Source organism: Acyrthosiphon pisum, chromosome A1, assembly GCF_005508785.2.
Source record: "Acyrthosiphon pisum isolate AL4f chromosome A1, pea_aphid_22Mar2018_4r6ur, whole genome shotgun sequence".
Lineage (NCBI taxonomy): Eukaryota > Metazoa > Arthropoda > Insecta > Hemiptera > Aphididae > Acyrthosiphon > Acyrthosiphon pisum.
Genome location: NC_042494.1, coordinates 135,210,236 through 135,225,562, shown reverse-complemented (window position 1 = coordinate 135,225,562; position 15,327 = coordinate 135,210,236). Strand labels below are relative to the sequence as shown.

The window sequence follows — 15,327 nt, the reverse complement described above, 5'->3', positions numbered from 1 at the left end:
GTGTAGTACGGGTAGGTAGGTCAACCCACACATTGCTAGGCGTAAGTATAATAGTGTACGCGAAACGCCTCGCACGAAACATAATAAACCTGTCAATAAAGTCACCGGAGCTTCGACGTTTTTAAAATGGCGAACCCGGCACCGGCATTTGTTCTAGAAACAGAGTACGTTTTCAATATAATTTGTTGTGCGCGCGCAAACGGTCCTAATAAACTTTAAATAAATTGGACGCACGACTTATACTAGAGACGTTAATATTAAAGGTTAGGCTTAGCGCGTCCGTCTAAAATCGGTCGGCGGCACCGAACGTTTTTGATTTGACATCGAACGACGTATCGTGTTTTATTTTCGGCGGTTAATACCACGGGTGGTTAGACGTGGTATTAAGAAAAAGTAAATAAATAAAAACGTCCACCGACGATCGAATTAAGTCCGAACGAAATGGGACGAATTTATTAGTAAGTTTAGAATAGGTAATAATATATTTCTGAATCTACGTACAACCGTCCCTATATGTTATATGTATACTAGTTACTCAAAACATTCTATTGTTGGTTTACCTATAGTAATGATATTAACAGAAACGGTTTGAATCAATATTATCGATTTATTTCTTTCGTAAACTTTATCACACTTCACAGTTTCACTCGAAATCGGATTATTAATTATTATGTAATGAATGATTTTTTTTTCAAAAATATTAAACACTATTCTAAAGATATTTATAATACTTCAAAAATCGTCATAAAGTTATTTTCTTAAGTGTTCTTGTGACAATTTAATACATTTTGACTATCATAAAATATCATTCAAAACAAAATAAAAATAAGTGTCATACCTATAGATTTTAAATATTTCAATATTATTAAAAAGAACGGCAAAATAATAAATTATTATATTATGGGACATAATGGTTATTATGTAAACACTAATATAATTAACACTTGATGTACAATTATTTTAATTAGGAATACAAACGATATTCCATTATTATACTAACTAATTATTTTTTGATGAAAATAAAATCTGTTTGAAAAAATGTCTACAAACTTTTAATTAAGAACGTAAATAACAATTTCTTTTAAGAATCAAATTACAACCTTACATATATTATAGTTTAAATAACTAAATATGATTTTCGAGATACAGCACAATGACCAGAATTTAAAAAAAAAAATCACCTGTAATTGTTAGACTTGATTTATGATATCTATTTTAATTATAAGTCATTATTATTTTGTTATACAAAAGTACGATTGTTAATCATAAACGTTGAATATTTCAAATTACGAAGCAACTAAATACTTGATCTGTGGGACTAAGAAAAGACCCAAAGCGCGTATCTAACTCAATATTTTCTCGACCCCATGTGGTATCTGGCAATGGTTGAAATGTACCAGTTCAATAAGTCTTTAGATTACAATGATTACATTATCGTTCAAAATGCGATTCCAGTAAAAAATGAGCGTCATATTATACTAGGTGGGATGTATAATTCCATCTCCACACAGCGTATGATTTTTTTCTCCGAGAAACAGCACATAATAAATAATAATATTCGGTCCGTTGACGGTTTTGCGCTTACTTGTACTCTCTTGGTTTACTAGTATAATATTGTAATCACGTGTTCGCCGGAAGTTATCGCCCTTTACGACACAATAATATTTTTTTCGGGCGAGGCGAGTATAAGTTTTTTTTTTAAATTTTCAGCACACCAGTCAATGAATATCAGACGACGTGACGTGCACAGCGTGCGAGTTACCGTAAGAAACGCTTTATAATAGTGTACCTATTATAATATTTACTGCACCAATATATAAAGCACTTAAGTCATATTTCACGCATATAATATTATATATTATAAAATAGGTATCATAACCTGGCGGTAACCGGTTCCCGCGTTAGTGGTTTCACGCATCTCCGAGTCGTCGAGAAGTGTTTGCCGATTAATTATACTATTATATTCCTTTCGGTTTCCCAAAACCGGTCGACCGTTGGAGCAACAACTACAACAGACTACGGGGCACCACCGCTATACCGTGGTACAACTCGCGTATAGAACAATAGCACTTATACACCAACTGTAGGATCACGACCTCAGAGAAAAACCGTATACGCATACGCAATTACGCGTACCAAAGACTGAAGAAGATGGACGTCGCAACAGTGTTATGTGCCGGCGAAAGGTTATAATGTGAAAGAATACGTTGTGCCTAAGTGCTGCGTCTTGAATTATTATATTGCCGAGCCAGGAAGCCGTTCGAACGAGACGCGTTATTTTTACCACACCGTTTGCCGACAAATCTTTAGTGGTTACCAGCTACTAACCACCCACTCGAGTGACGTGGGCTGCGTAGTAGGTATATTGTATAAAATGTTTTCCAAAATTATTCGACTCGATTATTCTATCACTTAATAAAAAATTTGATTTTACAAAAAAATAAACTCGGTTCACGTCTGCCGAATCATAATAACACCGAGAAAACACTTGAATTTGCTGATTCATTGTGCAATTTTGAAGAAAAATGTTCGACTCACGGGATGTTGTCATCGCTCTAACGCCAAACAAAGGAATACATCGAAGTAATGGATTTTCCTCTCTACATAATGTCCTCTTCTCCGGGCTTTTATGATAATAACTAAAGTAAGGAGAAAAAAATGTAAAGCACAATATCAGGGTCCGGGCTTGAAGTGGGTTTTGTTCGTGCCCACCGTATCGAGGAAAAACAATGATAATGTCTGGCGCGGTCTTTGGTTAACGGCTCCCTGCTATGTTGACAAAAGGTGATCTAAGGGAAGTATTTTATTTACTTTTTCTTTTAGAAACGAATTCCTTGAAAATAATGTCGTCGTCATATCGAATGATCGTTTTTTTGTCGTCACTTTAATCGGATTTTAAAATAAATCACTGAAATCAATTAATGATAATGTTTATGTACTTCAGAATTATTATATGGATTATTTATTATTATTTATTGTGTTCTAGGTGCATGTGTAATTTGCTCAGATATTGTACAAAGAAGTATTTTTAGATAAAATACCTAAGTCTATTTTATTATAACTGATGATAACAATATTACATAACGAAAAAAAAAATATCGATGGACAAATTCGTCAAATATTAAATCTATTAATTAAAAATGAATAATAAAGACCAGAAACACTAAATCGTTGAGTTTTAGAACTAAAATCTAAATATATCTTGTTTTTTTTTTTTTTTTTTAATATTATTACCTACAAATTGAGTTAAACGCTCTACCATGTTATATATACCTAATTAATAAGTGGTATCACAAACAGGATAATAATATATTTCAGTTTGAAGATTCCGATCAATTATTAGTGGATCCGTAAAAACCATATTCCATTAATGTATAGGTAGGTAGTAGGTTTTACATTACACGTGTATTAAATGAATGGATTAAAAATGCCTGTCGCTTTAGTAATGAACGATTAAATGAACACTAGAAACTAGAAAGTTGATTTGGAATCATAATACTGGTTTACTTGTGGGTGGTAGGTCAAATAATTATAAAATCTGTGATAATTAATAAATACATAATATACCTGCCACGATGAATTAATATTAAATATGAACTCATATCTTATAATCCAGTGAATTAAAAATATTATGCCAACACAATAATATGTGAATCGATTACGCATAGTTATACCTATATAACCGTTATGAAATTATTAAATTTTAGGCATACATAATACATGATATTTAAATATTTAATCAGTCATCGGAAATAATAGGAATATCGATTAACGCTTTCATGGTGTCTATTAATGGTGAACTACCATATTATACATTTTTTTAAATATAGTTTAAGTAAACACGATTGTGTAATAAATAATAATTATTAATGATATATTAATTAAGTTCTTAAACACACATATAATATTTAGCTAAAAATACAGCGTACAGCTAAAAAATAAAAATATATTATTTAATCCAATAAATAACTATAATGTGTGTAATTCATTTGATATACCAGGTATAACGGTGTTAAATTTGAAAATTTATTGTGGTAACTGGATAATAATATAATCAAATTATTAGTGTATGAAGTACAACGCTATAATACCAAACACTTAATATGATTTAGGAACTATCGAGAGTGTAACTAGTGACTTTAGTAGGCATTAAAATCAAACGAAATTCCGTATAATATTACAATAATAACTATTAAGACGTTAGGAAAGGAAAATCCGTTGCCAGTGGACGTAATAAAATCCCTTTATCTTTGACTAAGCCCCTTTGTGAATCTTATTTATTGCTCTGAGCACGGTCTAAAAAAGGCGAGGAAAAGCTATACTAACTGTATAGTATAGGACTCTTCAGCAATATTTATAGGTCGTTGTTTTTGGATCCTGGGACACGAAGAAGGGGCTTAAAAAAAATATAGAGTGTAAATTATTCGATAATGGGTGCTTTTTTTTTCAAAAGTAAACTTTTATTTTTGAAATGTGAGAAAAATTAGCTTAGAGCTTAAAAGGCTTACCTATAAATACCTTACTAAATAAAGAAAATAATATGTTAATACCTTCATATTTCACTAATTTCAATAAGAGTGTTAATGAGTACCTACATGATTAATAATAGAATACCATTTTCTTCGTTACTACAAGTTTGTGAAAGTAAGAATTGAATCTATTTCTATGAAATTCTTACACGTATAAAAAAAAATTTTGGATTTTAAATGTGGCGTGCAACAGAAATAAAAAAGTACAGAATATTATGTATAATTTTTACATATTTTAATAAATTTTGTAGTCTGCTGAATTTCTGCAGAAACAAACAAAATGATTAATGAGTCACTACCTAATCATATATAACGAGTATAATAAAATATTTTGTATCATATTATTGAAAATAGAGTTGAAATCATAACGTTGTTCACGTTATCTAATAAGAAATATTATAATAGTCTAGTGTGTTTCATTTATCATAATATTATCATCGAAAATATGTAGACAATGTATGCTACTTGATGTCTATGAATCGTTAGAAAATATCAATTCATAAAGTGGTTGGATTCATATTAATAAGTATTTAAATCTTTAATATAATTCAATTTTACTATGTCGTAAAAAATATGCATTTTACATAACTTTTTTTATACAAACATCATATTATATCAGACTGCTTTTGGGTAATTTTTAAAGAAAGATGATATATTTGTTACTAAAAACCTGAGTGGCTTTTACCTATGTTAAAAGAACATTGCTTAGGTTATTCAGTATTTTAGCTGTAGCGTACAAAAACATTTTATGTTTATGCACATTTTATACGTTTTAAAAACCGAAAAAGTAGTATAGAAAAACTTACCATTAAATAAAAATGTAACTTTCAAAATTTCACGAGTCTTAAAACAATTTTCTGAAATTAGTTTTTAAAAAACTTTTAAAATCTGGTATTTTCCATATCAAACAGATAATACACAGCATTATAAGATATCAAATTTAAATGTTTATCTCATTCTAAGCAATAAAAACGATACCATTTGACTAATATTATTAATAAATTATACTATATCAAACGAATTTGAGCTTACACATTCTCATCAGACGCAACAGTTTATAAAATCCATAGTGAGATATATTTTGTATGATTTGTATTATTTTATTATTATGACAAATTCAATGCTTTTCAATAATTTTAGTTTATTATATTTTACTACGAGTGATTTGTAGAGAATACAAATTACTGTCAGTTTCTCAATAATAATGCGCCTAACTTGAGATAAATTAAAATAATATATTGTTCAACGGTAATATACAAATTGGATAAACAAATATAATTTAATAATTAAATAATAAGGTTACTAACTTATTCATTACAAACTCACTATTGTTATTAAAATGATAAATCAAAATGGTTCATAGCCAAATGTTTCCGTATGGTATTAATACCAACAATATTTGGTGAAATTTCCGTATTTCGTCGTGTTATTATGCTGTCGACATCAATGTTATTTAATGATATGTCGGAAAAATAATAATATTAATAAATCATAATATTATAATATGGGTACTTGGGCACCATAAATAAATATTGATCTACCCGATAATTTGGTTTTGATTAGTGCGATAATATAATAATAATAATAATTATAAATAAACACTAACATAGGATAGGATTAGCATAGTATAGGCTAGGATTGATTGTTATTGGACTACGGGGAATATTATATATTTGAAAAATAAAAAACACATACGATTCGAGCTCGTAATTTATTCGAAATTTTGAACCGGTTTCGATAATTGCTGGGCGTGCGCGCACTGAAAGGAAAACAATAGGATGAATGATGTCAGAAATATTGTGTTAGTTATTTTTTTCTAACGAGACGAATGTCGAAGATGAATACATTAAGATGATAATCGTCAGTCGGCGCACACGTTAAATTAAACGATTATTGATCATACCGTTTTGTACAATAATACCGTGGATTAAATCGGGCTCGGATCCGCGTATTAATTCGGGTGTGTATATTATTATAAAATACTACATAATATTATGATCACCGACACTTGTCATATTATACACGATCACTCGTACTAGGTAATAATAATTATAATAATATTATGTGCATCACGCGACGGGCGAACGACGTGGAATTAATTAATTTGTGTGTGTAACGCATTTTTTTTATCCGCATACCGATAAAGGCTCACTCTGATTTTCCGTGCATTTGCGTTATATTTTATATTATTTACATAATATACAAAACAGGAAAATCATGACACCACGTGTATAATAATATAATAGTACATTACGATCACCGACATTAACAATTATCAAATTTTCGATCGCTCGTACCTGTAATAATTATTTTAGTATGTTTATTAAGGGACGGGCGAACACGACGTGGAAATAATTAATTTTTGTGGGTAGCACATTTTAGATTCTGAGCGGAGCGAGGGAGCTATTGTTTTTACAATGGTGTTTATTTTTTATTTTTATTTTTATATCCTGTATACAAAATTTCTTCCAGAAGGAGTGTTTCGATTTCAACATATAGTACCTTATCTTTTAGCACATTGAACCAAGATGGTACTTTAAAGAGGTCATTTTTCGATTTTCCCAATAGTTATTTAATGCCACTGGAAAAACAACCGAAAAATTACGAAAAAACGCTAAAAATGGGATTTTAATTTCTAACACTTTGTTTATCACCATATAAACGAATAAAAAAGTGTAATATTTTAATATTAGTTCAACTTGATTACCTACATGATAAAATAAATAATAACAATATAAAATATCCAGACTGACATACCATCTCCGCTCAGAATCGTTTTTCTTATATAATGATATTATATCATTGAATTCAAATTTAATACAACCATTATACAATGACCCACTTGTAATCTACTGTACAGCAGAACGACATCCACTTACCTGTTTTTTTATCTTCATACCGATAAAGACTCACTCTGATTTTTCGTGTATTGGCGTTATATTAAATATTATTTACATATACAAAACAGAAAAATCATAACACCACGTGTATAATATAATAGTACGTTATCACCACCCACATTACACTTGTCATATTTTCGGTCGCGTTCTCTGGTACCTTGGTATAATATTATTATGTGTACCTCGACGGGTGAACGACGTAGAATTAATTATTTTTTTTTAATATTTTACCTATACCCTAAGGCTTACTCTGATTGTCCGTGAACCGATACTATATTTTATATTATTTACATTAAAAAACAGAAAAATTGCATTTATACAATGATGACAATTTGTATGATTTGTCTAAAAATCGTGTGTGGTCGGTCACTAGACAGTGTATGTTTTGATAATTTATCAACTGACGTAGGTGACATTTGTGTTGCGAATGAGATATATAACTGTTGATAATAATTCAGTTATTAAAGTGATTCAATAGGAAAACATTTTATATACAATTCATGCACGCTAAATGTATGTGTAGCTGATAATTAAAATAATTATTTAAATTATTTAAATTATTATAATAATTCTACAGTAAGTTAAATAATCAATTATAGTTCAATTTATGAAGCTAATATGCCGCCGACATGTCGTCATTGGTAATAGTCATCCACCGGAACAGCACTATTGGCTGTGAATCATAAAATATACATTTTTTTTACGGTTTCAAACCCATCCCGTGCACGACCACACCTATCTATAATTTATGATCTAATATCATCTGAATGCCGTAAGATTCAAGCACAAGACTCATCATGTCAGGTATTCCATTATTTTTATATTATTATCAGAATCGGATAGCCATACAGTATCAATGAATATTGGCTGCAAACCAAAAGTCGATATTATTTCAAAAGCAATAACAGTGAGTATTCGTAAAATCGATACTTCTTCTACACGTCCAACTCGAACACTCAAATCACGATGTAACGAATCTAGTAGCAATATTTATAAGTGCCGATATACGATAAAACAACTGCTGGACATAAAAAAAAATAGCATAAAACAAGGGGAAAATTATTATTAAAACGAATCAAATAATTTGGAAATCACGCGTGTCTTATAATATTATTATAGTCGTAAAATCTGAAAATGTGAGTGAAATTAAAAACGATGACTTTAAAAATCCATGTGGAACTCATAATAACACAAATTTATATAACCTATTAGGTATATTTTATTTTTCGTATTATTTATCTACAACGCTATAGTGTTGGGCGCTGTCGTGTCTGGCAATACTCATAAACTTCACTGACGGGTAGCCTCCAGCATTTTTACTAGGTACACACGTTGGGGTCAACACCGTTGTTCAATATTATCATGGTTTCGTTTTTTTTTTTACAAATAGAAAACTATGCTTTGAAACAGTTATTATTTTTCATAACAACACGGTCGAGGAAAAAAATATGCATACATTTCATCCGATTAATGATTTTTTTAAACATTTCAAGACCGTCAAACTCAAATGGAAATTAAATAAAAATGATAATAAGACAAATTGATTAATTTTTTCAAATTCTTTTTAGGAATCGATCAACGAGTATACCGTATACACATATTTATTTTTATTGTAGGTTTATCAAAGTGTTAGCACTTCAACGTTTTAATAACAGTGAGCGTTTATTTGAATGATACCTATCTGTAACATAACGATTATAAGTTAATGTAAATTTAGTCATGTTTTTTCTATATTTAGCCGGATTAAATAATAATGGTGCGAAATATGTGTGCAACGAATTGTATTCATCAATTTATAGTAGCTGAACATTGCATAAAAAATAGTCGTACCTTGATTCTTAAGTGGTTGTACTGGTTTAGAGATAAACATTCCAAATTAGTTCAATAATTAAAGTAGTGTACTAAATATCATATTAGCTTTAGCAATCACAGATCATATTTAATTATTGTTGAATTTTAAAACAATATGAGACAACAAATCAAAAATAACTAAACACAATAAGAAGAACAATATTAAATTATAATCTAAAATATATTTTTTAAAGCCGTGTAATACAAATTCGTTTTTAAATTAAAAAGGCGTGTAAAATTGTGAATATTTATTCACTATTTAATACAAAATTGAAAAAATGTTGAAACATAACTCCAGTTTTTAAAAGTGTTAAGTACGTATCAAGCAGTGAAATTGTTTTTATTTATATAAATAAATCAAAACAGCGTATTTAATAAAATAATTTGATACTAAACATAAAAAACTCTTTGATCAATTTATGTAAAAAAAAAAAAAGTATTGTTAGATAGAGTCTATTCAATTGTTAAATACGAATTTAAATTTGTGATGGATAATTGTATATTAAAACAAGCCCTTAAGCTGTATTAGTGTAATAATAATAAATCCAATGAAATATGATACCTATTAAAGCTGTGTGAAATTCATATGTTGCGCTTTAAACTAAATTAACATTCGATAAATATTTTATTTAAATTTTAAATCATAAAGTATTAAATATTTTTAGTTCTGGATTTGTTCGTGTTGTTTGCATTGTACCAGCATCGGTTTTTTATAATCGTATAGAAATATTGAAAATAGCCGGATCGATTTATATGCAAATTAATGTGAAACTTTTTTTTTTTTACTTTTACAAAACTAGATATGCGAAAATATGTATTACTGTTTGCTATTAGTTCTGAAGAGTTCTGTTACCAATCCAATTATTACAATTATTTTTTATGTATTTTATAAGCGCTTGACCTAACTAAATATTATGTGGCAATAATATTTAGGATTATACAAGTAGATTATTAGGTGTATAATTATGTAAAAGTCAATAGATAAATAATATGATATAGGTATAAAATTATAGTGATAAAAATATGAAATAAAAATTTTTCTGTTTTGAGCTATTATTATAGATATTACAAAAATTCCAGCGTCAATAGTGGAAAAAATTTATTAAATTTGCAATACAGTTTTTAATATCGTTTGAATAAAACTTAATATTAAGAGGATAAAAATGTATTATAAGTACAAGAAAAACTAAATTTATTACAAACAAGATTATATTTTATTAAATAAAATTAAACGTTAATATTAATTTCATGTAGAAACTATATTTTTTAATACCTTAACATATTTTTTACAATTTCATTTTATTTTAATATAAAACTTATTACCTAGGTAATTCTGAAAATTAAAAAGATAGTATTTATTTTTATGCGATATAATAAGAAATTTCCTCATATATCCATCTTTGACATTGTCGTTTGAAATAAGACATAGGTTATCAAAATATTATAAATGTTTTAGCTTTAAAATTATTATGATAGCTGAGGTACTATTTCTAAAAAAACGTCAATGGTATCAATTATTATCAATATTTTTTATAAGTCACGTAATATCGATGAGTACGAAATATAATATAGAAACAATAAAATATCCAATTTTATACGCCCATGCGTATTATGAAATTGTATTAAGTTATTTTTTTAATAAAAATAATAATAGTCTATTTTTTTTAATATTTTTTTTACGAAGCCTTTAAGACCTTTGTTGTAACATGGTATTTGTTTGACATTTAACAAAAACTATTCTAAGCACCCACTAGTGTTCTAGTGATTTATTTTCACATATTAAAAAGATACCAAGAAATACGTACGATATATCTTTATAGTCTATGTAATATCCGACAACCGACCAATATATTGTGAGTTAATAAATAACACGAAAACAAAGCTGCATAGTATGTTCATAATATTTCAAATTAGACTTAATGGTTTTAACAAAAAGAAGAAACTTCAAACATTAATACAAACAAGGATTATCGTGTTATTGACATAGGTCTTTGGAATAAAAATCATAAATACTATTGCTTGTATGTAAAGGTACCTATAATATTCTATATTACAATGTGCTGTGTGCATTAAATATTGTGAACAGAGATATAATAATATTATCATAATAATTTACTCTTAAGATTGTAAAAGAAGAACTTATAATGAAATTAATGTCTTTAACAGTATAATATTATTTTATACTCTCAAGTGTGTCATAACACTAATACTTAATAGGTATATGAAACGAAACTTGAAATAAAAATATTATATTATTACTTATTTACTGTACAATGACCAACTTATTTAAGTGATATGAATAATATTATGGACACGTTTACTGAAAAAATACTTATTGAATATAAAAATGATGACAGAGATGGATTCCAATATTAAAAAACAAAGCCAATTATACGATTAAGAACATCGAGTGAGAAATATTTATGTGCAGAAGGTTAAACCAGATCATTAAAATATTACATAATTCATATAATTCATTATTTTTAAGACAACGATATTAGGGAAGTAAACGTCTTTACAACTAAGGTATGTCGTGTAATGCCGTATGCATCAACAGTTTAAAAAATCCATAGGATAAAACAAATAATTTAATAATAATATTAAATCGCGTGGAATACGCAAGTATTAAGCTTCCTTTAAAATACAAAATTATATTTACTAGTTTTACGTTTGTAGTCTATAATTTTGAATATTATGAAAATATTATTAACTGCCATATTATAAATTTATACAGACGTCTTTCAACATTTCCCCGACAGGCATTAAAATTATCATAAAAGGATAAATCACATTATACACATATTTGTACATCTTACTCTAACGACATAGTATACACCTGTGCAAAATCCATGACTATAGTGTCCGTTGTTCAGAGGTTTCACCGTATTTAATAACGAACAGTAATTATTGTCTTTACATATCGTCTGAAATAAAACCCATTAAATATAGTAGGTACACACACAACGGTCGTTACTTAGGTACAGTACTATGGCACAAGGATCTTAAGTCTTGACTCATCAATGTCACATTCTATAATGTTAACATGTAACAATTTATAACGGTTATTAATCAATTTACTTGAATAATATTGTTTATTTAAATAAACATTGGTAATACCTATATGAGTTTATACCGTTGTCTTATAAATACTTTTATCGTATGAAATTTAATTTATTTCTCTTGAATGCTTCTGATAATATATCATAATAATATTTCGGTACTTATGTAAATCTTATTGCGGCACAAAAACGTTATGTTTTAAAGAATATATTTTAATAACGCCGTTAGTAATGTCCTGACATTTAATTATTTATACAAAAATTCAGATATGACGAGAAGGTAGGTGTATATTTTTGCATGTAGAAAATATGAGTTATGCCGACTGTAGACAAGTTTTATATTAATGTCTCTTGACTATAATTTATGGTTTTCATATTATGTTTAGTTTATCATAACTCATAAGATTAATAGAATGAAAATAATCTCATAAGATCGTATTACGTTGCAGTTTCGTGTAAAATCAAAATGTTTGTTACGAAAATATATTGTAAGTGTAATTGAATCATAGAACTTTATAAACAATCGGTGTACCTCGTACATATTTTACCATCAAAAACTGTATTGATAATTTGCTAAGACTCTTTAAAGTCATAACCATATTGGTATTATTATAACGCTGAAACATATCGTTTTTTTTATAGTAAAATCGATACTTTTGATTTATTGTATTATTTCAATATGGTAAGAATAATAATATCGTAAAGCGGTGAAAGGAAACTCTGGGAAATCGGATGCTCGGATGCGTCGTAAAAAAAAAACTGCCATGATTATATCGCACTCGATATTCTTAGAATATTACGAGAGGAAATAATAACGCGTGTATGACGGGTATAGATACAAGGAAAGGAACTAACAAGCTTTACCGTTTGCCGTGGGATAAACATGGTACCAATATGATATTATAAAGATTGAAAGGAAAAAGTGTCGGTTAATGGGTGTATGATATATTATTGTTATTCGTAAACACAATAATAATAATGATATGTACCTGTATCGTATACGTGTGCACGCATAAAATATGTCGCGTGACGAAGACGCGTGTCGGGGGCGGCAATCTTTGAAGGGAATAAACTATATAATAGTCTACGTCTTGTAATATTATTTTATATTGTTGTCGCATTAATTTACAGTAGAACGTGGGGTGATGTACATGAATATTATAATATATTGTGTCTTGGCACTATGCAGCGGTGAAATATGAAACAATGTCGTTTACAAGGAAGTACGTTATATTTTGTCTCTGCGTGATTACATAAATAAGAAAAAGCCTGGCCAATTTGAAAAATAAATTTTAGACGTTTTATGAAATTCCAACTACGGGATTTGGTTGAAAAAAAAATACACACCATAATATAGTACCTATGTTAGTCCTATAGATAATTAAAACAACTTGGCATCTAACATAGCAATTATAACAATAATATCAGAGGAAATACAAGTAACCGATGTATAATACATTAATATACTGATTAGCGATATAAATATCTATATCGCCACCGTGTAACCAAATATTGGACCAATAATTTTCAGTCATTTCTGAATTAGGTAGGTAGGTACTTAAAAAATGAACAGCTCGTGTTACCGATGTATACTAAGTAAACCCCCTTACTAAACCCCATGACAAATTATATAGGTATCATCACAGCATTTTGATACGCATCCTCCGCTCTTTACTTCACCTATATCGTAGTTCCCCACTTCTTATTGGCTGTCAATCATATACATACATATATAACATAGAACAAAATCAACCAATGAAAAGTGGAGAACTACGATATAGACCAGAGGTGAAGAAGATGCGTATCTACTGCGCAAAACTAGTACAACTGTGATGACGCCTATATAATTTGTCATGCTAAAAATATTTTGGAATAGCTACCATCACAATACGCAGTTCATCAGTAATCCACATGACACTTGGCCGAGTCGGACCTTTATTCAAACGCATGGCATAAAATATTGAGACATTTCTTAAAATATTTAGACCATGCGAATACCTAATATAAACTGCACAGACTTGTGGTCGTATATGCATTCCAGGACTTGACTAAATATACGACGGTCGTCCGAGAGATCCTTTGATCTATATGTGGATACAATAATTATTTAACGATACGTTAAAAAACGCGTGACTTACGACATGTCTCGGCGACGCGCTCTCGTTCGGACGTGTCTGGGCGGCGGTGCACGTGCGCCTGAGACCACGTGTTGGCCGGCCGGCCGGTGGAGGCGGTGGAATCGGTGGCGGAGGTAGTGGTGGTGATGGTGGTGGGTGTGGTGGCGGCGGCGGTGCGCCGAAGACGTTATTTCTCGGCACGCGATATCCCTTCGGAGGGTGGCGCTTGCGCGATCGCGATAGGCGAGACTGTAAAAAAAAAAAACCGCACACAAGAAAACTTCGCGGGACGACGGTGACCGGAGACGCACGCGGACGGACAGGGGTAGTGTGTGTGGTACACGAATAGAACCGGGGTTGCGGTATACGGGGGGTTCGGGTGAGCGAGGAGATGTGACACTATATATATATAGGTATGCGAGAAGACGAGACGACAACTACGACGACGACGACGACGACGAGACTACACGGCGGGCTGCGCTGCACACGGCGTCACCACAATACAACACGTCGATAGTTTGCCGGCAACTGAGAGCCAACCGATACACACACGTACTGCACACATACACATACGCACACGCACACGCGAGACCCGCCGCCGCCGACGCCGCGCGGAGCTGAGCACGCGGTCCTACGTGCCTCCGCCGACCACCGCCCCTCCCCGCGATCTCCGTGACGCTTACGCCCCCGCCGTCATCGGACGGATACACCCCGCCGAGTCGTAAACACCCGACACGCTTGAAAACTATACACTCGCCGAAAACCGAGGAAATCCGTTTTTCTTCTGTTCTCGCCGCGGGTCCCTGCGCCCCCCCACTGCCGCCGCCACCCACCCGGTCGTCGGGAAAACTCTCACGAGCGCACCCCTTGC

General features: G+C 30.5%; 1 protein-coding gene across 3 annotated transcripts in view; it reads right to left on the bottom strand.

Annotated features, from left to right (window-relative positions):
• LOC100573836 (collagen alpha-1(XVIII) chain) overlaps positions 1–14,995 on the bottom strand; it is a 285,075-nt gene extending 270,080 nt beyond the window's left edge. For all 3 annotated transcript variants that reach the window (XM_029488395.1, XM_029488396.1, XM_029488397.1), the window contains exon 1: positions 14,478–14,995. In XM_029488395.1, the coding sequence (XP_029344255.1) occupies positions 14,478–14,482 (5 nt within the window). In that variant the 5' untranslated portion in view covers positions 14,483–14,995. The remainder of the gene's footprint in view (positions 1–14,477) is intronic.
• Positions 14,996–15,327: the final 332 nt, after the last annotated feature.